A 24747-nucleotide genomic window follows, 5' to 3' on the forward strand; every position below is an offset into this window, starting at 1 on the left:
GGGGTGGGGGCGACTTGGTTGGTTGGTTGCTTCCTTCTCTCCTCCTTACCCCCGGCAGCCCCCACCCCTCGCCTGCCGTAAAGCCGTCTGCGCATTCGCGACAGTTAGAGGAGGCGTGCCGGTCGAGGTTGGGACTCGTCTCCGATTGGTCTCACTCACTTCCCCCTCGGCTTCCCCCCTGTGGCTTCCGATGCTCCGCCCCTGGCGGAGGGACTCGATGCGGTTGCTAAGATACACTGTACGCCGAATGGGATCTCTGCGCATGCGGAAGGAGAGATTGGCGTGTGCTTTCCGCGAACTACGGTGGCCCGGAAGGTGCTGCTGTTCGTTCGAATGGCGGTGAGAAGGATGAGTCTCCCAAGGCCGATCTCCCGCAGGTAACTAGGAGTGGCAGCGGAGCTCGGCGGCGGGGAAGGCGTGTGTGCGGCCGACTGAGAGGCTGGTCCAGGGGTCTGCCTCAGGAGTCCAGACTGCTTCCTGGGGAGGCGGCAGTCCCCAGGAAGCGAGGAAGGGGACGCCAAGTGCCGCAGCTCCTCCTCAGCGCTCTTAAGACGAGGGTGCCGGGTCCGTGGCTCATCTTTCGGTCCCTGAGGCCCATTAGCTACCAGGCTGGGCTTGCCTCTCCCGGTGAGGAAAAGAGGACTTTTTGGGATGGCGGTGACGCTTCAAGAGCTTTCCTGCAAGGACAGCGACCCTCACGGATTTCTGACAATGAAGGGGAAAGGAGAATGGAAAATACGCGAGATGGACAAGCTTATTGAGTGCATGTATTCATTTAGCAAGTGTTTATTGGCCGGGCACTGTTTTAGCCGTTAGGGAGACAACAGTGAACAAGGTAGTTGCAATCACTTGTCCTCGTGGAGCTTTCGCTTTAACAGGGGAGACAAAATTATCACGTAGGGTTAGGTTATATAAAGGAAGTCAAGGAGAATAAGAGGATCGAGTTTGACTAGGACGTGTTGGCTGTTTTAGATAGGTAGTCAGGAAAGGTCTCTGAGGAAGTGACATTTGAGGAGCGATCTGAATGAGGAGGAACCAACCAAGGCGAGATCTGGGGCATGGGGGGAGGGGAGGAGGAGGGAAGAATTTTGCAAGCAGGTAGAATCAACAGGGCAAAGCCTCCGATGCTGGAATAACCTTTGCTGTTTAACAGAAACTGCAAGAAAGAAGACCAGCGTAGTCAAGCGGAGTGAGTAAGAGGGAGAATGATTGGTATTAAGATTGGGGATGTTGGGACAGGTGGCCGACCTTTGCAGGACCTTGTAAGCTATGGTAGAGAAGTTACAGTATCGTATTTATGTTTGTTTTTTTTTTAAAGATTTTATTTATTTATTTGAGACAGAGAGAATGAGAGACAGAGAGCATGAGAGGGAGGAGGGTCAGAGGGAGAAGCAGATTCCCTGCCGAGCAGGGAGCCCGATGCGGGACTCGATCCCGGGACTCCAGGATCATGACCTGAGCCGAAGGCAGTTGCCTAACCAACTGAGCCACCCAGGCGCCCTCGTATTTATGTTTTGAAAAGATCACTGGCCGGCTGCTCAATAGAAAATACTAGCTAGAGCAGGGTTACTGCAAACGTGGAAGGCTATTATAGTAACCCAAACAAGCGCTGCAATTATTTTAAACCGAGTCATCCCATACACCAGACATTTGGCTACCACCAATGTCCACATGGAATGGCCTACTCAATTATGTAAAGGAAGTAATTTAATGTATCAGTTGCTTTTATGTAATGAGATATGTTAAGATGTTGTGTGGCAGATGGGGGTCACTGCAAACACTTTCAATTTGCCCCTCTGATGTTTTCTTTTACACTATCACTCATTCAAGAATACATGTTTTGGTGCTTTTCTCATGTGCTACCTATTGGCCTATATAAGCAAACAGCTCAGTCCTGCCCAGGGAAGCTCATAGTCAAAGTGTGGGGAAACCAAACTAGAAAATAATTATAGACAATGCAATGAGATAAATACTGTAGTATAGGCTGAAGGAGCACTTGGCAGGGCCCCCTAATCCTGAGTTGGATATGTAAAAGGCTTCCCTGGGACTGCAGGTTTTCAAATTAGAGGTTGAGAGTGGGAGGGAGAAGGTTGAATGTGGCTTCGAAAGAATGTGCCAAGAAAGCTTGGGAACCCTTAAAGTGCACAGTTTCTGAGGACTTTAGAGAAAGCCTGTAGCTTAGTTTGTGGGGCAGATTGATGAGGGAATTCCAAGAGGCAGATCTTGAAGGACTTGCTGTGTCCAGGGGGTTGGACTTTATCCTAAAGAGAGTGAAGAGGTTTTTCAGAAGAAAGGGGGTGTAGGGTGGGCTAAGAAACAACCATTTAGCAAGAAATCTGTTGGTTGTCTGGGGTAGAAGTGGTGTACTGCAGTAGTACCAGTGAGGGTGGAGAGAAGTGGGCTGAGGAAGGGTCCAGAAAGATGTCCAGATTTCTAGCTTCGGTGCCTAGGAGATAACAGTCACCATAAACTGAGAGGTAGAAGAAAACAACATGGAGATAGTAATTGAAGACACAGAGAGTCCGTGAAATTGCACTAAGAAGAGAGAGGATATGGAGGATTGAACACTTAAAGATCCCAACATTTTTCCCCCTTATTGAGAAATAATTGATACACATCACTGTATCAATTTAAGGCATACAGCATGATGGTTGATTTACATTTATTGTGAAATGATTGCCACAGTAGGTTCAGCTAACGTCCGTCTTCTCCTACAGACATAATAAAAAGAAATGAAAGAAGAAAAAGGGAAAAATTTTTTTTTTTGTGGTGAAAACTCTTAGGATTTACTCTCTTAGCAGCTTTCCTGGGTATCCTACAGCTGTGTCAGCAATAGTCGTGTTGTACCTTACATCCCTAGTACTTATTTAACTTACAGTTGGAAGTCTGTACCTCTTGGCCACCTTCCCCCAGGTCCCCCACCACCCCACCCTCTGCCTTTGATAACCACAAGTTTAATCTCTTTTGCTATGAGTTTGGGTTTGTTTTTTGTTTATTTAGATTCCCACATGTAAGTGAGATCATACAGTATTTGTCTTTTTCTGACTAATTTAACTTAGCATAATGCCTTCAAGGTCCATCCATGTTGTTACAAATGGAATGATTTCCTCATTTTTTATGGCCGAATAATATTCCATCGTATGTACATACCACAGCTTTTTCATCCACTTAGGTCGTTTCCATGTCTTGGTTATTATAAATAATGCTGTTAGGAACATGGGGGTGCAGATGTGTTTTCAGGTTAGCGTTTTTGATTCTTTTGGATATATCCTCAGAAGTGGAATTGCCGTATCATATGGTGGTAGTTCTATTAATTTTTTAAGGCTCCTCCATATTGCTTCCCATAGTGACTGCATGAATTTACATTGCCACCAGCAGTGCACAAGGATTCCCTTTTCTCCACATCTTTCCAGCATTTGTTGTCTCTTTTTGATGATGGTGACTCTTAACAGGTATGAGGTGATGTCTCATTGTAGTTTTAATTTGCATCTTCCTAATGAGTGGTGCTGTTGAGCATCTTTTCATGTACCTTGTTGGCCTTTTATATATCTTCTTTGGAAAAAGGTCTTATTAGCTCTTGTGCTCATTTGGATTATTTGTGGTTTTTTGTTTTGAGTTGTATGAGTTCTTTGTATGTTTTGGGTATTAATCCCTTATTAGATGTATGGTTTGTGAACATTATTTTTTCTATTCCATAGGTTTTCTTTTTATTTTGTTGATGATTTATTCAGCTGTGCAGAAGCTTTTTAGTTGGATATAGTTCTACTTACTTATTTATTTACTTGTTTATTTATTATTTATTTCTGCCTTTAGAATCACAGCATCTTCATTAATGGGGCAATACACATTAAGTGACCAGTTGGGCTATGATCAGATTTGAACCTATTGTTGCGTTAGGCCAAAGCCCAATTTTGAGTTTCTAGCCGATTGGCAAACTGTAGTAGCTTTTCATATAAAGAAAAGCATTTTTTCATTGTAACATTGACCATGGAAGTAATTATTTTTCTGAATTTTCAATATATGGGTTATCTAAAGAAAATCTCGTAAAAGAGATAGTGGCATCTTTTTTATTGTTGTTATCTGCATACAAAGAAGGATTAAATTACTAGCAATTTGTTTTTTTAATAATTTTGAAATTGGGTGATGGTAGAATGCCTTCTAATGAATAGATCATGCACTTAAAATTTCTACCTAGTTATTACTTAAGAATATTTTTTAAGAAAATATTTTTTAACATTTTTTTTTTCAAAGATTGTATTTATTTATTTGACACAGAGAGAGAGTTAGCAAGAGCAGGAACACAAGCGGGGGAGTGGGAGAGGGAGAAGCAGGCTTCCCACGGAGCAGGGAGCCCGATGCGGGGCTCGATCCCAGGGCCCTGGGATCATGACCTGAGCCGAAGGCAGACACTTAACGACTGAGCCACCCAGGTGCCCCATTTTTTAACATTTTTAAAATACCATTCTGCTCAGTTTTCCGTCTAGGGATTTTTAAAATCAAAGTCCCAATACATTTACATATATATTTAGTTGATGTTAGTGAAATCCTATGCATATTAACACTTGGGACCAGAAGGCTGATATCTATAGCTGCAATTATTGTATATTTTTTAAAAGATTTTATTTTTTTATTTTAGAGATAGAGTGCAAGCAGGGGGAGGAACAGAGGGAGAGGGACAAGCAGACTCCTTGCTGAGCATGGAGCCCGCCGTGGCTTGATCACAACCTGATGATCTCACGACCCTGATCTCACAACCCTGAGATCATGACCAGAGCTGAAATCAAGAGTCAGATGCTTAATCGACTGAGCCACCCAGGCACCCCTGAAATTATTATATTTTTTAATTGAACTGTTAATTTTGAGAAATTATAGATTCACGTGCAGTTGTAAGAAATAATACAGAGAGATCTTATGTACCCTTTGACTCGTTTTCTCCAATGGGGCATCTTTCACAACTATTGTACAATATCACAACCAGGATTAGTATAATCCACTGATCCTGTTCAGATTTCCTGTTTTTTTTTTAGATTTTATTTATTTATTTGAGAGAGAGAGAGAGAGAAAGCATGAGAGGGGAGAGGGTCAGAGGGAGAAGCAGGCTCCCCGCCGAGCCGGGAGCCCGATGCGGGACTCGATCCCAGGACTCTGGGACCATGACCTGAGCCAAAGGCAGTCGCTTAACCAACTGAGCCACCCAGGCGCCCACAGATTTCCTGTTTTTACTTCTGTTCATTTATCTGTGTGTATATTTAGTTCTGTGCAATTTTCGTCACATATGTAGGTTAGTGTTGCCTTCACTAGTTCCATGATCACAAGGATCCCTTGTATTGGCCTTTATAACCCTACCCACCAAGTGGCGGGGGCGCGAGGGGGCTCCCTAACCTCTGGCAACCACTAATCTCTTCTCCATCTCTCTAATTTTGTCATTTCAAGAGTGGAACCACACAACATGCAACCTTCTGAGACTGGCTTTTTTCTCTTAGCATAATCCCCTAAGAACTATCCAAATTATTGCATGCATCAATAGTTCTTTTCTTATTGCTGTGTAGTATACCATTCATGCACTGAAGGACACCTGGATTATCTCGTTTTTTGCTATTATGAATGAACCTGCCGTGAACTCTCATATGCAGGTTTTTGTGTGACTGTAAGTCTTCATTTTACTGGAATAACTGCCCAGGTATGTAATTACTAGGTCATACGGTAGTTGCATATTTAGTTTCTTATTTTGCTTTAAAGATTTTATTTTTTTAGAGCAGTTTTAGGTTATTGTAAAATTGATCAGAAAGTACAGAAATTTCCTGTATATTTCCTGCCCCTCCACATGCATAGCCCTCCCCTGCGTTATCAAATCCCCCCACCAGAGTGGTAACATTTGTTACAATTGATGAACTTACTATTATTGCCCAAAGTCCATAGTTGATGCTAGGGTTCACTCTTGGTGGTGCACATTCTCTGAGTTTGGACAAACATACAGTGATACATATCCACCATTATAGGATCATACAGAGTCTTTTCGCTGCCCTAAAAATCTGTGCTTCATCTGTTCATCCCTTTCTAGCAACCATTGATCTTTTTTACTGTCTTTATCATTTTACCTTTATCAGAACCTCATATAGTTGGAATCATACAGTATATAGCCTTTTCAGATTGGCTTTTTTTACTTAGTACTATGCATTTAAGGTTCCTTCATGTCTTTTCATGGCTCAATAGCTCTTCCTTTTTAGCACTGAATAAATATTCCATTGTCTGAATATACCACAGTTTATCATCCACTGAAGGACATCTTCACTGCTTCCAAATTTTGGAAACTGTGAATAAAGCTGCTCTGTATATCTGTGTGCAGGTTTTTATGTTGACATAAGTTTTCAGCTCCTTTGAGTAAATACCAAGGAGTGCAATTGCTGGAACATATGGTTAAGAGTATGTTTAGTTTTTTAAAGAAACTACCAGACTGTTTTCCAGAGTGACTATACCATTTTATAATCTCACCAGCAACGTAAGAGTAGTCTGGTTCTCCATATCCTCTGCAGAATTTGGTGCCACTAATTTTTTTTTCCGTTATAGTGATAGTAGTATTTACGGTGACTTTAATTTACATTTCCCCAGTGGCTAATGTGATTGAACATCTTTTTTGTGCACTTTTTTTGCCATCTGTATTATCCTCTTCAGAGAAAGGTCTGTTCATGTCTCTTGCCCATTTTCTAATTATTACTATTTTTGAAATACTGAGTTTTGAGAATCCTTTATATATTGTAGATACTAACCCTTTGATTATGTAATTAACAAATATCTTCTCTCAGTCTATAACTTGTCTTTTCATGCTCTTTATAGGGTCCTTCACAGAGCAAAAGTTTTTAATTTTGTTGAGCTCTGGTTTATCAATTTTTACGTTTTAGAGACTGCTTTGGGGGCCAAGTTTAAGAACTTTTTGCCTAGCCTTGAATCCTAAAGATTTTTCTCCTGCTTTTTTCTTTTCTCCTAAAATCTTATTTTAAGTTTTAAGCCCATGATGCATTTTGAGTTAATTTTTGTAAAAGGTTGAAATTATTTTAAGTGAAGTAAAACCAAGGTCTTAGTCATGCCTTTAAACTGTTGGTGGGCTGATAATCAAAATATGATCTGTGGATAGTTTGGCTTTTCATCCAGGGTTTGATGTAGCTTCTAAAAGTAATTTAATATAAAAATTCAATCAAATAGGATGGCCTGATTAATGTTTTAACCTTTGGTTGCTGAGTGTCTTTTGGAAAAATTGATTTGGTTTGCATTGGGAAGTTGTATAGTAATTGCCTTGAGTTTAGATGTTGTGCAGCATGTGAAAATTATTCTAAGGATGGGTATTCTGATTTACAGTACTATGGGAGAAAATCTAGAAACTGTTAAAAATTAGACTGTGTGAGTTACTACTTTCACTTAGGAAGCTTGTTGGAAATCCTCTATTCATCCATTTTCCTGAGACTTAGAGCATCAGAGGAAATTTGAGGAGGACCACAAGCTTTGATATTAGACTTTGTGGGTTCAGATCCTGGCTCTGCCACTTAACTACCTCTGTAACAATCTCTCCTTGCCTTAATTTCCTTATTTGTAAAATAGGTATGATAATTATCCACTTCATAAAGTTGTTGTGAAGCTATTACTCACTTAGAACGGTGTCTGGTACATAGTAGGCACTCAAGAAATTTTAGCAGTTCTTTTTTCTTTTTCTTTTTTAGATTTTATTTATTTGAGAGAGAGCGCACGCTCGCCTGTGTGTGTGCATGCGAGTTGGGGGAGGGGCGGAGGGCGAAGCGGCCTCCCTGCTGAGCAGGGAGCCTGAGGAGGGGCTTGATCCCAGGACCCCGAGATCATGACCTGAGCCTAAGGCAGACACTTAAGCATCTGAGCCACCCAGGTGCCCCTAAACTTTAGCAATTCTTATTCCTGAAGCATCGACTTTGTGTGAAGATGAGTCGGAATATATTACTTTTATATTAAGACACGTATGCTTCTATTAGGAAAAGAATACACAATTCAAATCATTTATAGTACTTAAACAGTAAAAGAGAGACTTGAGGTAAATTTTATGTTGTATTGGGTACCCCTTTTGGCTACCTAGTATTCATTCTCCTCTGCCAAGAGGTATTTTCTGAAAAAATCTCTTTGAAAACACTACCCATTTCTTATCCTAGTTAGACCTTTCCTAATATTTGTTTCCTTTTCAGGCTAGACAGATCTCTCCCATATATCCAGTGTAGCTGGTTTAAAAACTTGTCTGAGAGGTACACCTTCCTCCAGACCAGCATGGAAAAGAGCTTGAGATCTACTACCCTTGTAACAGACACTTCAGGAAAAAAAGGTGTGGTTGGGCAAATACCCTAGTTCATTTTTTCAGGATTTGTCTTTTCCTTTAATACTTTAATTCCTTTAAAAAAAAAAAAAAGCTACAGTTCTCAATAGGCTACCCACAGACATTTGTTTCAATGTAGATTTCTTTGGCCAAAATCAGTATTTTAAAAGATACTGTAATGAGGAAAGATTGATGCTTAGTCATAGTAGAACCAGCCTAGCACCTATCTGGTACCTATTTGGTACCTGTGAAGGGAGGGAAAAATTCTTCCTCTACCTTTCAAGGTCTTCCAGCTAGACTAAGACTTAAATCTATATGAGACAGATTAACAGGAAAAAAAAAAAAAAAACAGTTTTATTACATGCGCAAGAGGCCCAGTAATGACAATTGACACCTAAAGAAATGACCAAGACAGGCAGTTTTTATGCTTTGTAGACAGACAATAAATCTGTGAGGAATTGACAGGACAGAGAAAACTTAACTTTGGGTGCTTTAATTAGTAAGGAATTCTTAAGAGAATTTGGATTGTGCTAGTAAATCAGTAAAAAGTAAAAACGGTTGGGCGCCTGGGTGGCTCAGTTGGTTAAGCGACTGCCTTCGGCTCAGGTCATGATCCTGGAGTCCCGGGATCGAGTTCCGCATCGGGCTCCCTGCTCGGCAGGGAGTCTGCTTCTCCCTCTGACCCCCATCCGTCTCATGCTCTCTGTCTCTCATTCTCTCTGTCTCAAATAAATAAATAAAATCTTTAAAAAAAAAAAAAGTAAAAACGGTTGTTTTTATACAGCTTTCCTGGCTCTAAATTTCCTATCTGTGGAGATCAGGTTGTCTCTACCTCCTGATACTGGGAGGATACCTCTTGCATGGGAGATTTATTTCCTGTTTTCAGGGGGACAGAGGAGGGTCTGAGTGTCCTTCCTGCACAGGCTGTCTCTGAAGTAACTTTTATTTAAAATAATCGATGTGCCAGAGTGACACATTTTGGGGCAGCCTGTCCTTGGCACCCTACACCTGCCTGGCATTTGTGGGCCCCAGCTGATGCTTTTCAATCTGATTACTCACAACCACTCTTATCAAAGAACCTGGGTCCTACGATGAAAGAAAATGGCCCACTTCCCCCCTGTAATGCTTGCTTACTTACTTGCTTGTCTATGTATCTATTTATTTACTGGTATTCACTTTAGTCTTGCATGCTGAAATGTTTGAACCATTTGAAATGGCCCTTTTTATAGGTCAAAATTGTTGAATACCCACAATCTTATTCTCATTCATGGTAAAATTTAAGGACTTAAGATTTATAGAAATACTATTGAAAGTGTTGTGTTTTGTTTTTTTTTTTAAGATTGATTGATTAATTGATTTGACAGGGAGCACAGGGGGAGGGACAGAGGGAGAGAATCCCAAGCAAACTCCATGCCAAGCGTGGAGCCCTGTGTGGGGCTTGATCCCACAACCCTGAGGTCATGACCTGAGCAAATACCAAGAGTCAGACGCCTGACTGACTGAGCCACCCAGCTGCTCCTTAATGGAAGTATTGTTACTGCCATGGCATTGAAATAAAAAGAATTCCATTTGCAGCTAAAAATTATAATAGGCTTGTACATGTGATATTAGTTAAAACCTAAAACAGTCTATTGTCACAGAATATTTGACATATAAAAACGTAATAGTTTATGTCAACTTCAATAAAAGATGTCAATAGTTTTATTGGGAAGAAATGTTACTGTTATAACCAAAATATAAAGTGAAATAAATACACTGGAAGTGGACCCTGAAGTAGAATATGAAAGCTAGTTTCTGTTTGTGGCAGATAAAATTCACCAGACAGGGGCGCCTGGGTGGCTCAGTTGGCTAAGCAGCTGCCTTCGGCTCAGGTCATGATCCCAGGATCCTGGGATCGAGCCCCGCATCGGGCTCCCCGCTCAGCGGGAAGCCTGCTTCTCCCTCTCCCTCTGCCTGCCACTCTGCCTACTTGTGCTGTCTCTCTCTGTCAAATAAATAAATAAAATCTTAAAAAAAAAAAAATTCACCAGACAATTAAGATGATTTTATTCAGGTTATTGCAACAGGTAGAATGTTCATTAATGGGACACGTCTCAAAGAAGAAGGAGGAAATGTGGGGGTTTGTGAAACAAGGGGAGTCAATGTGGAAGCGTACAGGTGAGGCCTAGCTGGGAATATGGTGAGCCGTTTCTTGGAACATTAATCATTCTTGCTTTCTGGGAGCACAGTGTTCAGGTAACAGATAACATTGAACACTATCAGATGGAACAAGATTCCCGATAATTAGTTATGTTTCCAGATCACGTGGGATGGTCACAGTTTCAAAAGAGGATTCAGAGAAACTTTACCAGAGAAAGTTTCATTCTTAACTTTAAGTTACAATCTATAGGTTTCTTAAAACTTATTTTTACACTACAGGACAAAAACAAGGCGGTTTTGTCCTGTGAGGGTGATCAGGAATTGAAATTGCTTAGAAGCTAAGCAAGGGGGAAGAGAGGGAGGGGAAAAATAAAGACCAGGGGCAGGTCATTGGGCCATACTGTAGAAGTGAGACCCAATGGAAGTGACAGCCCTCCTAGGATTCCTCCAGTGAGGACCACGGTTAAAAGATGGACTGGGCATTTATAAATGGGCCGGAGTAGATGGGGAAAGTCCTTGGACTTTATTAAACGATAAATTGGAAAGGGACAAAGTTATGACCCATACAAAATGAACTTGTATCAGCAGTTTTATTTAACTCATTAACTAATGAAAGAACTAGGCAGATGTCACAGCCATTTTAAAGGAAAAGTTAAAGAACCATGAATTTACGTGGAGCAAAGGAATGTTGAACTGAGTTTACAAATAGAAGCAAACCTGGCTTTTCCCGCTGAGAGGAGGGTTGACCCTCCACCAGACAATTATCTGCATGTCTATAGACAAGAATTATTTGCATTGCCATCAGCAATCAACAAATTTACAAAGGTGTGAAATAGCTCAAAGGCAATGAAAGGCCTGAGCCCCAAAGGATCATATAATTCCCAGAGGCTCAGCATTTCAATGGAAGGATATTCAGTAATCTCTAGCTTCTGCCAAAGTCTTAAATTTCTCCCAGCCACGCTTGCTCTATAGTAACTGCATTAATACTTGTATTACCTATAATATTTCCTCTAATACTCATCTATCAGTGATTGTCCATATTCCTTGCTTTATAAGCCACGTCTGACCGTAAGCGTCCTTTCCCTTCTCCTCACTCTTGCTGGTCTCTATCACGTCAGAGTCCGTCCGGGACAGCGGGCATATCTAAAGTTGTATCCAGCTACAAGGACAGTGTGCTCACGTTTGGATTATTTTCGCTTAACATTTTGTCTTTTTCTTGGCGCTTTTCATTTTTTATTTAATGTTGAAAGTGCTGGCAAAGGATCTTCCTATTATTTAATTTTAAGTTGTGAATTAATCATCAATAAGCACAGTAGTTTGACCACACAGCCATCTAACTAGGTTTTCATCTGTAAGTTGAAGGTGAAGGTTAATTAATTGGAGGTGGCCCTGTGGGTGTCAGCCTGCATGGTTATGCCCCCGACCCACGCCAAGGGAGGTATTCCTGGCATCTAGTGGGCAGAGGCCAGGAATGCTGCTAAACTTCCTACAATGCACAGGCCAGCTCCCCCACAACAAAATTATCCAGCCCCTAATGTCAGTAGTGCCAAGATTGAGAGGCCCTCATGGCCCATTGAAAAATGTTAGAGGAAAGGTAAAGTTTCTGCTCTGATAAAATTAAAAATAAATTTATGGTCTTAAATCTGTATGGAAAACCTCCATTTCATTTTTACAGTCTTAAGATAATGTTCTTATTACCAGTTTTCCATTTTAGAAATTAAGCAATCAGTATTACCTTTATTTAACTTGAGAGGCTAAATGATTAAGTGAAAATAGATGCCTTTCCCCTGTAATATGATGTATATGATGCTAATTTTAAAATTACTGTTCCTATTTTAGGTTTTACCGAAGAAACATCTTACAGATTTGTTGCATTTCTGAGATTAGTATTTACAGTTTGGACTTGTCAGCTTTCTCATGAGATATATTTTGGCAGTCCCAATGGAAGCTTTCTTTGACGTTTTAGAACAATTATACAAGAAGGTACTTCTGGGAGCCACACTTGAAAATGAGAACCATGATTACATCTTTTATCTCAACCCAGCATCTTTGGATCAAGATTGCTCTACAGCCGCCTCTTCAGAATGCCCAAACCCCCATGGAGTCCAGGACAAGCATCAGCCATCCTCTGCCAATTTGGCTACCATTTCTGCAGTGCCTGTGTGTTTGAAGAAACACTCGCCGATACGCAGCGCCCGGGAAGTAATGCTCCTTCAGTTAACAGTAATCAAAGTGATGATAACCAGAATATTGTCTGTTGAAACTGACTTCCGTGCGAAGGAGAAATACAGAGATACAATTAAAGTTCTTTTAAAATCATCTGACATCGATTCTAAATTAGTAAGCCATTTGTTTTCTGTGGGTTTTTTGTTGTTGTTTTGGGGGTTTTTCTTTAGATCTAGGTTTTTAAAACAAAAGTTTTAAAAACATTCAGTAATAGTGGGTAAATTTATTTGCTTTCCCGTAGACCTGTATGTTCCAAAACTCGGATAAATTGTTATCTCACATGGCTGCAAAGTGCCTTGCACTACTTCTGTATTTCCAATTGAGAGAAAAGGTAAGATAAGTAATCAAGTTATGCTATTTTCTTTCATAGTTTCTTTAAAATTGTTCTTTGGCATTCGATTTTACCCTTCAAATGTTTGTATCAATAAAATGTTTGCTCTTTTAATAACGTATAAATCCATAAAAGTGTAAGAATGGAGTAGTAATATAATAGTGACTTGTATCAAAGATTAGAGTCTTAAATATGTCATAAGTCATTATAAATCAGATTCTTCACCTGAAGGATGGGTTTCAAGTCAGTCTATAACTTCTTCAGTTTCTCAAAGGAGCAGGTAGGCCTGCTTCCCTTTCTCCAAAAAAAGATTTAGGAGCCTCTGCTGGAGACCAAGACCATTTTTACAGGTTCAATATAAATAAATTCTAAGAATGGTCCTCAGCGTAATGAAAAAAATACAAACAAATTGAGCATCAGATTTTTCTCTTATCTCTGCATTAGTTAATAAATGTAAGCATCTACCGATTTATTTAAGCTATAATTACTTATTCCTTTCTCAAAGTAACATTTTTTTCTAAATACAAAAAGATGGCATTAGTAATGGAAAATTTGGGAAATGAGAGAAAGTATAAAGAACAAAATAAAAATCACACATCATTCCACCACCTAGAAATAATGACTGCTAATATTTTCATGTTCCCTGTTGAGCCTTTATTTCTATGGCACATTGAATTTTTTTACTTACAGAATATTAGGATATTTGTGTCTTTCTTGTTTTACCAAATACTAGACTTTTTTTTGCAAGGGAGTAAACAATGTTATATAGAGTTGTACTGTATATAATAGGTAATTTGCAATTATAAAGAAAATTTTCTATTATAACTTGCTACTTTTTGTTTTCTCACTTGTAGATAACACTTAGTAATTCCTGGATTGCTTTTTGCCAAAAAAATCTTTCTGAATACCCTGAAAATGAGAAAGCAGTATACTGCCTCTGGACCCTTACTGTTATAATAAAAGAAATCTTTAAAGATACATGTTCACAAAAAACAGGTACAAATTATGGTTCCCCATAAATGTCATTCTTTTGCTCCCAAGGAACATTATGTTTCTTTTTTTAAGATTTTATTTATTTATTTGACAGAGAGAGACACAGCGAGAGAGGGAACACAAGCAGGGGCGGGTGGGAGAGGGAGAAGCAGGCTTTCCGGTGATCAGGGAGCCCGATGCGGGGCTCGATCCCAGGACCCTGGGATCACGATCTGAGCCGAAGGCAGACGCTTAACGACTGAGCCACCCAGGCGCCCCGGAACATTATGTTTATAATGAAGATTAAAACTTACTTTATAGCGTCTGATCTGTCCTGAAGTATGAAAAACTAAATAATCTCACTCCAAATTTTTTGACTGAAGACTATAATTATTAGGCAAAAATTAAAGCTATTATATGTCCCTTTTGATATTTGTAAAATGGATAATTAACTGTGGTTATTAGCTGTTATTCTTCTGCTTGTTTCAAGTTTTTATTTAAATTCTAGTTAAAATATAGTATAATATTGATTTCAGGAGAAGAATTTAGTGATTGATCACTTACAAATAACACCCGTCCTCATCACAAGTGTCCTCCTTAATCTCCATCACCCATTTAACCTATCCTCCCTGCCCACCTCCCCTCCAGCAACCATCAGTTTGTTCTCTGTAGTTAAGAGTCTGTTTTCTGGGGGCACCTGGGTGGCTGAGTCAGTTAAGTGTCTGCCTTCGGCTTGGGTAATGATCCCAGGGTCCTGGGATCAGGTCCCACGTCTGGCTCTCTGCTCAGCTGGGAGCCTGCCTCTTCCTCTCCCTCTGCCTGTCGCTCTGCCTACTTGTGCTCTCTCTATCTCTCTCTCTCTCTCTGCCAAATAAATAAATAAGATCTTTAAAAAAAAAAAAAAGAGTCTGTTTTCTGGTTCCCTCTTTTTTTTTTTCCCTCCATGTTCATCTGTTTTGTTTCTTAAATTCCACATATGAGTGAAATCATATGGTATTTGTCTTTCTCTGACTGACTTATTTCACTTAGCATAACATACTCGAGCTCCATCCATGTCATTGCAAATGGCAAGATTTCATTCTTTTTCATGGCTGAGTAATACTCTATTGTGTGTGTGTGTGTGTGTGTGTGTATTATATATTAGCTGTTATTTTGTGTATCTTCATTTGTTCACATTAAACAGTCCACATCCATTTTTTCATCTTGTAAAGTGATAATATTTATAAAAATTGAATTGTAAATTGTGTTTTAAGAAGCCTTCACTTTTGGGCGCCTGGGTGGCTCAGTCATTAAGCGTCTGCCTTCGGCTCAGGTCATGATTCCAGAGTCCTGGGATCGAGCCCCGCATCGGGCTCCCTGCTCCGCGGGAGGCCTGCTTCTCCCTCTCCCACTCCCCCTGCTTGTGTTTCCTCTCTCATTGTGTCTCTCTCTGTCAAATAAATAAAAATCTTAAAAAAAAAAAAAAAAGAAGCCTTCACTTTTCCTCTTGTTTATAATTACTGTTTTTATCATTGCAGAAATTTTAAAGCAGTTCTTGACTCCTTTTGACACTATTTTTGAAGTTTTTTACAATTCGTTATTTTCTCAGCATTTTGAAGGCTGCCAAGATACCTCTAAAATAATAAACAGCTTGATATGTTTCCTGGAATTACTTGAACTTCTTATAGCTTCCAGAATCCATCTGAAGCTACATTTCACTTGCCAGAGGATTTTATTTTTGAAACCTTCTTGTGTGCTAGATGTTATTACCTGGCCTGTTCAGGCTTTTGTCAAAAGGAAGTTCATCATATTCATCAAAAAGTGCCTTCTCTGGAAAGTGGGCGAAGACCTTTGTCGGGGATCTAGCCCTGTCTTAATGCCACCAGATGGGCATTTAGATGCAGATATGTTGGCTTTAGCTGATGCTGTTTTGCGAGCTGTGGATTTGGGCTTATTGAGGACGTTGTCTGTCCATGGAAAACCTCCCTGCTTTGGTGGAGATGAAATTCAACCTACATGTGAACGTGTCCCTGGTCCAGATCATGTTATTCTCAGAGCAGCAAGCCTACTTATCATTAAATCCGTAGAAATCAAGGTTCAAAGTTGTGCTTCAGCAGATGAAATGAAAGGTAATTCTCTGAACTCCTTTTGTGCGCAAAGTAATGAGTAATTGTTTACTGATATAAAGTAATTAATAATTTTCAAATCTCAGGACTGTAACTCCACTAATTAAATCTACATGTTATAATTTATTACATTTTCTTTTAAAAAAGAAAAATTAGAATTACACAAGAAACATGTCAACATTTTGTGGGCTAAACTGAATTTGTACATTTTGTGGGCTAAACTGAATTTGTATGGCATAATTAATGATTAAGGTTAAAAACAAAGAGGTGCTATTGAGCACCTCAAAGCAAGTGATATAAGTCAGTTCAAATATTTGTAGTAGTTCATTCATATTTTCCTTCAGGAAATTGGGTAACGTAGATTATCAATAACTAGAAAGTGAATTAAAACTAACGTGAGAAGTTACATTGATTAAGAAATTGTTGCATATAATGTCCAGGATCTTAACTCAGTCCAAAGACAACTGTTTAAAGTAGGATATTCAATTTAGGTTTTGGGGAAGACATGTCCTCCATTTCATCTGCTAAAAAGGAATAGTAGACTTCCCTAAACAAGCGGCATATAGTTTTAGTGAAAGGTTTGAACTGTAAGCAGCTACTTTCTTGAATTGCTTTGAATGTCATTTACCTTGTAATTACCACACACTAGATATCATTCTGTGCGGTTATAATTTAAAACACTAGGTGGCATATGTTCTATAATTCAGTTTTATTTATTTATTTATTTTTTTTAAGATTTTATTTATTTATTTGACAGAGAGAGAATGAGAGAGACAGAGAGCACATGAGAGGGAGGAGGGTCAGAGGGAGAAGCAGGCTCCCTGCCGAGCAGGGAGCCCGATGCGGGACTCGATCCTGGGACTCCAGGATCATGACCTGAGCCGAAGGCAGTCACTTAACCAACTGAGCAACCCAGGCGCCCCAATTCAGAGTTTTAAATTACAGTTAAAACTCCCCAAAACCTTTTTTGGTTTTTATGCTTAATAGTAGTGCTTTCTTTTAATACTTAAACAAAAAAAAACTTTCCTGTTATTTTAAAGGCAAAATGATTTTGCTTGGCCACACTGTTGCCTCTAGTAACAAATAGCTGTGGCATCCAGTGAAGTGATGTCTTTTGTCTACTACTTATTCATTTATTTATATACTTTTAGCAAGAATTCATGTAACTCTAGTTTCTCCAAAATAGTTATCTGGTACTTGCAGTGAATAGATGATATTCACTCACTCAAGAGTATACATTTTAATTGTATCCTCTGACATTCAGTTTCCTAATTTGCAAAGTAGAGATAATCCCTAACTCATAGGCTTTTTGAAAGTGTGAATTATGATAATCCATGTTGGAGTACTTGAGATGCCTATATATAAAATTATAATACGATGTTAATGTATTCATAAGCAGTTGCCCGCTCTTTGAAATTTGCATTTGTTGAAGTTGATTTACAGAGTTTCATGTGTGAGTTACTGACCTTCTTAAAGCCTCACCTTCAGCCCTCCCTTCAGTCACACAATCTATGTGAGTGGATCTCCAAGGTCTTCATAGAACAAGACGATGACATGCTGGAGGCTGCCAAAGCGTCACTGGGCATCTACCTAAAGTTGACCAGGCTAGTATATTTTAAAGTAATTTTACTAACTACGTGCCAGAAAAGCAGAAAACATTTTTAATAATGTGCTGGACATACTGTTTACTTTCCATCATTAAGGGGGAAAAAAAAAATCCGTAACAATCTTGTGGTTTCCTTGTAAGTTCCAATTCCTTGCTTTAACCCTGTCCTACATGAAAATGAGATTACATTTGAGTTCTCATTATGAAAACTTGGCTGGGTAGGCAGATCTGGGGGAGTAGAACTAGACCGGGGGGGTGGGGGTGCTAGAAAGCACAGGTTCTGGTTTAGCTTCATCCGGTTTACCTACGTGAGCAGGAGTAAGCTTGTACCATTGTCCGAACCTTCATTTAATCGATTTTCTAAAATGCTTTTCACCCCCAAGACTTAACTTTTCCACCATGAGCTTCAGTGTGGTGATTTTTGCCTTTTTAAAGGTAACCTCAGCCTTGTAAGTAACCAAAGCAGCAGCTCAGTATTTTCATTTTATTATACGGTTGCATGGGGGCTGATAGCCACTTGAGGCAGGTCTCTGAGGTTGGTCATGAAGCTGTGTTACTGATGACATGGCGTGCTGAGCCTGTTCCTGCTTTATTAAAGCGGCCGTACATGGGGTCATATCATCCTGTGGCAAATATCTGTAAATGGTTATGAAGCTTGTAACTAATGACCTTTTACACTGTTTCTGCTCGGCTTTATTAAAACCCTCAAGTATTTGCTTGATTTCCATTTCTGTCTTGGCATCAGAAGAAGGGCTTTCTTACTAATGCCCGACAGCTCAGTGCGGTGCTGCCAGGTCGTCCTTGTGTTATGGCCCTGTGCAGTGGCTGCTTTCGGACTCTTAAGTGTTTGCGGCCAATTTTCAAAAGGTTCTAATCAAGAACACAAAATGCCTGCATGTGATTTGAATTAGGCTCCCAAACGGTGAGATACAAAGTCAGTCTGAAAACGCGCATGCCTGTTAGCTGATTAGAATAGATCTTAGTTGTACTCAGAGCTGACTCCTTACTGCTCAGGGAAGAGGAAGCCTCTGAATTAAATCTCTAACATTCTTCACTTCAGTGTGTCCAGAGAGGCATGTGCTCATGCCATTTGTATTTTTTTTTTAATGTAACTTTTTTAGTTAAGATTGGTTGTAAAGGATAGAAACCAACACAGACTAGTCTAAGCAAAAAAAAAAAAAGAAAAGAAAAAACAAACAAACAAAAAGGCATTTATTAGCTCACAGTTAGAAATTCATTCCAAGGGGCTTGTTGGCATCAGAGATCACTGAATATACACTTGTATATACAGGGATTCGATCATATTGTTGATCATTGCTCTTTTCCCGTATCTTGCAACTCTGAATTCATTCTCGGGCGGGGCTTCCAGCAGTGCCTGGCTTGCAGCAGCCTTACAGTATCATCTTTAATATCTCCAGCAAGAGTCCCGGGGGGGGGGGATCTGATTGGCCCGCTGGGGTCACAGATTCATGTTGGAAGCAGTCATTGTCGCCAGGAGCATGAGGCACTCTGACTGGTCAGTCTAGGTCACGTGCCCACCCCTAGAGGAGAACGTGGAAGGAAAGGAAGGAGGTCAGTCTCCAGCCCCATCTTATCCCATGTAATCAGTTACCTGTAGGAATGAGGGAACTCTGATGTCAAAAGACAGGAGGATAGAGGACTTTTGTTCGGCAGACAATAACTAGAACTACTGAAATCTGTGGATTTTATTTATTGAGTTAGATTTATATGGAGTTTGTAGAGGAAGAGATTGTTTTGAATTTTTTTCTCTTAAAATAATGCATATAAAATAATCTGCTAGGTGAATTTGTGGTATGTGAATTATATCTGTTAAAACTGTTATTTTTGAAAAAACTGTTATTTTTGTAAAAAGTCATTAATCTGGGGCCTCTGTGACCTTGATTTTCAGACAATGTAAAGCTACTGAAAGCTCGACCCAAGAAAAAGAAATGTGGAACCATCACACACATGAGTATGGCTATAATCCACACTGTATTTTCTTATTCTTATTGAAAAACATAGGATTTGATTCTTCAGTTCTTCTTGACTTTTTGATTTCATCGGAAACCTGTTTCCTTGAATATTTTGTTAGATATTTAAAATTACTGCAAAAAGACTGGGCTCATTTTTTCACAATTTGCAAGTATTTTGACGTAACCGAATCTAAAGATAGCATAAATATTTGTGGTTGTAGCTCCTCACTTGTCCAAGACGGAAGTAGCAACCAAACAGAACTTAGCCCTTCGGCTGCTCCTGGTAGTCCCAGAAGTGCTCATGCTTCGATCTCCTGGGCTTCTAATGTTTCTTCTGGATCTCTGAGCCATCTTGTGATATCCAAGGAGACCCATGCCACGCTCCAGGCTGATAGTCTGCCTCCCCTACGAGCTTCTCAAAGTCTGGTAGATTATGACAGCTCTGATGATTCTGAAGCAGAAGGCACAGACCAGCACTCAGCAAACAGTAAACAAACATCTTTACACCAAGAAGCAATGAAGAAATCTCAGGACCCAGTTGGAACAGGTACGGATAAAAAACAACTTCGCCTAGAGCCTCAATCAAGGCCTCTGGTTCCAAAACAGTCTAATAGTCCCTTCTCTGTTGATTGTGATAGAGTCCCAAATAATGTCTCCGAAGTGGGAATATCTTACACAACACTGAAGTGCTTTGAAGAGCTACAAGGTGCCATTTACCGTTTGCAGAAGAAAAATCTTTTCCCGTATAATGCCACGGCACTTTTGAAGTTGTTAAAACATATTGAGGCAATATATAACGAGAGTATGAACGCTTTGTAAAACAGTAGCATTTTATTTCCAGGAACTGTTTTTCCCTGCTATAAATTGTGCCTTAATGAGATAATCGTAAAAATAAATAAATAAATACCCTCAAAAGCATGTTCTAAATCAAGTCTGTCTTTTTGCCCTTTTCAGAGTAGCCTAGTGACTGACAGAGATACCTCAAATGACAAGTCACCTGATAATGGTTTTATGTCACTTGAAATTTATAGTGGTTCAGACCTAACACAAATTTGAGATGGATATTCTATTAGTTTGCTAGGGCTGCTGTTAACAAATTACCACAAACTCGGTGGCTTAAAACAATGGAAATATATTCTCTTGTAGTTCTGGAGACTAAAAGTCCGTAATCAAAGTGTCAGCTGGGCCATGCTTTCTCTCAAGGTGCTAGGGAAGAATCCTTCCCCGCCTCTTCCTGTCTTCTGGTGATTGCTGGCACTCCTTGGTGTTCTATAACTTGGAGCTGTGTCAGTCCAGTCTCTTCCTCTGTTGTCACGTGAGGTTTTCCCTGTGTGTCTGTATCCAGTTTCCCTCCTGTAGATACCAGCCCTGGATTAGCATCCACTCATCCAGTGTGACCTCATCCTAGCTTGATTACATCGGCAAAGACCCTACCTCCAAATAAAGTCACATTCACGGGTTCTGGGTAGATGTGAATTTTGGGAGGGACACTATTTAACCCAGTATACTTATTATTTCCCTCAGCTATTTACTTGTAATGGGATGTGTAAAAAACTTAAAATCTTAGCAGGTTTTTTTTTAAGAGAGGAGATGAGCTCTCTGTATTTGTAGGTGTATGGTCTATTCTGTGAACATGAGTCTATTCTTTAAAGCAAATTTTTAATCAGTAGATAGTTTTCCTATTTAAAATTGTTGTGAGGGGCGCCTGGGTGGCTCAGTCAGTTAAGTGTCTGACTCTTGATCTCAGCTCAGGTCTTGATCTCAGGGTCATGAGTTCAGGCCCCACATTGGGCTCCATACTGGGCGTGGAGCCTACTTAAAAAAATAGTAAAAATAAGTAAAAATAAATTGTGATATGAATAATTATATTCTGCATTCTTTTTGAGAGGAGGCAGTAAGACTGTGGTAATCAGAACAGGTCAGTACTCATTCAGGTGGAAATGGAAAGATCAGCGGAACTAAATAGAGAATTCCTACTTAAGATAGCAATGAGATGCTAATGGTAGTAGAAATGCAGAGGTCAAAAAGTTTGGTAACAGAGTTGGTATACACTGGGGTAGTTTCTCCATAATTTAAGAAACACATTAAAGAAAGTGTATTCAGGAGTATTCGAGGCACATTGTTTGCAAAAGCAAAAGATAAATATCTGGTTAAATAAGATAATATATATACTCAATAGAATACTATATACTTGTAGAAAGAATGAGCTGTATCCATGTTTCCATCTGCAGTAAAAAACAAAAGTGAATATATGGGCCTCCCATTTGTTTAAGAAAAGAAGGGAGCAGGTGTAATACACTTATACATTTATATATGCTTTCCTGTGTTTATAAAATATTTATATAAGAATATATGAGAGTCCTAACAGTGGTTACCTTGAGAAACAGATCTAAAGTAAAAGATTTGACTTCTCATTAAATACCTTCTTTTACTTTTTTATTTATTTGTTTTTAACTGGGTACAGAGATTTTTTTTTTTTTAAGTGACAATAAGTTTTTTTCAGAAAAGCAAAAAAACAAACGTGATTCTTTATGCTTCTAAGGGTATACACACGTTGAATGCCTTAAAAGCCATGCTTGTACAGATGTGGTTTTGAGCTGTGTTTCTCTATAAGGTTAATAAGGAACCATCAGCCACTTGTTATATCTAAAATGAGGGGAAGGGCCATCTTCTGCGTACGCTGAGTGCTGGTATTTCAGTCTCTGACCCTTGGGTATAAGTCAATTTGTCACACACTCTCAGGAAGCCCTAGTAGTGGTGAAGGTGACTGATGTTGGCTATCCTCGGCCATTCAGAATATCCAAGAGCTCTTTTGAGTTAGTCTGTAAAGGAACACCAAACTAATGAAACTTGCACAATGAGTTCCCAGCCTGTAGCTCCACCTCTTCTTGAAGTGAACACACATGTGTGTCCGAGTGAGCACAAAGTATCATGAGTCTAACTTATTGTTTTAACTGAAAATAGATAAAGAACACATATAAGTATACAGCTTGATGGATATTCATAAACAACATACCTGTGGAACCAGTAACCTCATCAAGAAACTCCTGGCACCCCAGAAATTCTGCCTGGATCCCCTTCTGGTCACTATCCACTTGGAAAGGCAACTATCCCGAATTGGGAAAACATAGACTAAATTTTGCCCGGTTTTGTCTTTATATAAATGGAATCATAGGGTATGTGTTCTTTTATGTCTGACTTCTTGAACATTTTGGGGGAATGGGTTCGAATTTATTTTTTATATAATTGCCAGATAGCTGCCTTGCAGCTGTTATTAATAACAAAATACTTGTAACACCCCCAAATTGTCTTTGGGACTCCCAGCCTGGGAGGATGGTGAAATTAACAAACTGGTTGAAACAAAATACAGACTCAAAACAGGTTATGCAGGGCCCTTGTGCAATTGGCCCCAACCTGCTTCTCCAGCCTCACCTATCGTTCTCCCCCCACCCACCGTCTTAACAGCACAACCTTTTGTCTTACAGATTCATTCCTCAAGCCCCATCTTTTTTTTTTTTTTAAAGATTTTATTTATTTATTCATGAGAGACAGAGAGAGAGGGAGAGAGAGGCAGAGGGAGAAGCAGGCTCCCCAGGGAGCAGAGAGCCCGATGCGGGACTCGATCCCAGGACCCTGGGATCATGACCTGAGCCGAAGGCAGACGCTTAACCATCTGAGCCACCCAGGCGCCCCTCCTCAAGCCCCATCTTAAATGCTGGCTCTGTGAAGCCTTCCCCCACTGTTCTGAATCATTGGGTCTTACCTGCTTTCTATTCTCTTCACTGTGTTCTTTCCTGTATTGTAGCGTTTGTCACCTTCTATTTTAATCATTAGTCAGTCTTCATGTGCCAAGCTCTTTTTGCATAGTCCCTAGTGGAGAGCATCATGTCTGTCCCATTATAAGCATCCCACAAATGTTGACTCAATGGGAATAGAGCCCTCTCCAAGGGCTTGATAATCTGCTGGAGGAGATAGGCATGCAGAGGCTTACCTTTAACGTTCCCATGGTACTTCCTATGTGCCAGCCGCTGTGGTAAGTGCTCTAATAATCCTCACCATAATGTTGGAGGGCAGGTACTATTATAATCCCTGTTTTGCAGATGAGATTAAATAACTAGGCCAAGATTACCCAGCTGATAAAGTGGCAGAGCCAAGAGAATTGATCCAGGCAGTCTGGTTCCAACATCCTCTCATCCTCTTCTTCATGATAAGTTGTGCCAGAAAGGGATTTTGGGGGGGGGGGTCAGATCATCCAGGACCTTTGATAAGGAGTTTGGACTGTTTTATAGGCAATGAGGTTTTTGAGTAAATGACGGGTTTTCTGTTTGGAGAAAAGTGACTTTGGTAGCAATATAGTGGCTAGGTGGACAAGTAGCAAGATTGGAAAGAGTCCTGCAGAAACTCCACTGGAGTTAAGGGCAGTGGAAATGGAACAGGGGCAGCAAGTCCTGGCTGAGTACCTGCATCCAGCTCTCCCTGCAGAGACCCACTGTGACAAGAGTAAAGGAGCCAAAATCAGGAGCAATGAGACACAAGGACTGACTTAGCAGACCTGAGAAAACCAAATCCTTAGCTGCAATGGAGAAAAATGAGAAGCATCCTGGTTACCAGGTGGATCCCCCTGAAGACTTTGGAGTGTCAAGTACTACACTGTGAACCAAGGAATGGTTGATTGAAAGCCTATTCGAGAATTATTTCTAGATCCTCTGCCTGATTTCATGTAGTTAAACCACTGTGCACTCTCTGAATCAGGTACATGAGAAGTTTACTTCCCAGAGAACATAAAACAGGGTCTCAGGACTGGGGGACACCAGGCACATCTGAGGATAGGCATAGCACACTGAAAATGGGATTAATTAGACAACTGAATGTTGAGAACCACTGCTGTCCCCAGCCTTCTCCCCCAAGAGACCAGATGTCACTTTTCTGAGGAATCTGACCAATCCAAAGAAAAGATCTGAGGATACACTGGAGGGTTCCCCAGAGAAATTTCTCCACCAAGTAACCCTACTCTGAAGCCCATGGTCACAAACTGCACCCATGTGCATAGACTTCCTGATGGGCATTTA

General features: G+C 40.0%; 1 protein-coding gene and 1 long non-coding RNA gene across 2 annotated transcripts; one reads left to right on the plus strand and one right to left on the minus strand.

Annotated features, from left to right (window-relative positions):
- Nucleotides 1-350: 350 nt before the first annotated feature.
- LINS1 (lines homolog 1) lies at nt 351-20500 on the plus strand. Its single transcript, XM_021680503.1, has 7 exons — nt 351-377; nt 12305-12805; nt 12933-13022; nt 13877-14018; nt 15512-16102; nt 17532-17703; nt 19615-20500. The coding sequence occupies exons 2-7, from the start codon at nt 12383-12385 to the stop codon at nt 20495-20497; spliced, it is 2301 nt and encodes a 766-aa protein (XP_021536178.1). The 5' UTR covers nt 351-377; nt 12305-12382; the 3' UTR covers nt 20498-20500.
- LOC123325699 lies at nt 18933-23714 on the minus strand. The gene is made up of 3 exons (XR_006540589.1): nt 23670-23714; nt 19908-20129; nt 18933-19246 (listed from the first exon to the last, which is right to left on the minus strand). It is a non-coding gene; the product is annotated as an uncharacterized LOC123325699 (long non-coding RNA).
- Nucleotides 23715-24747: the final 1033 nt, after the last annotated feature.

Source organism: Neomonachus schauinslandi, chromosome 9, assembly GCF_002201575.2.
Source record: "Neomonachus schauinslandi chromosome 9, ASM220157v2, whole genome shotgun sequence".
Classification (NCBI taxonomy): Eukaryota; Metazoa; Chordata; class Mammalia; order Carnivora; family Phocidae; genus Neomonachus; species Neomonachus schauinslandi.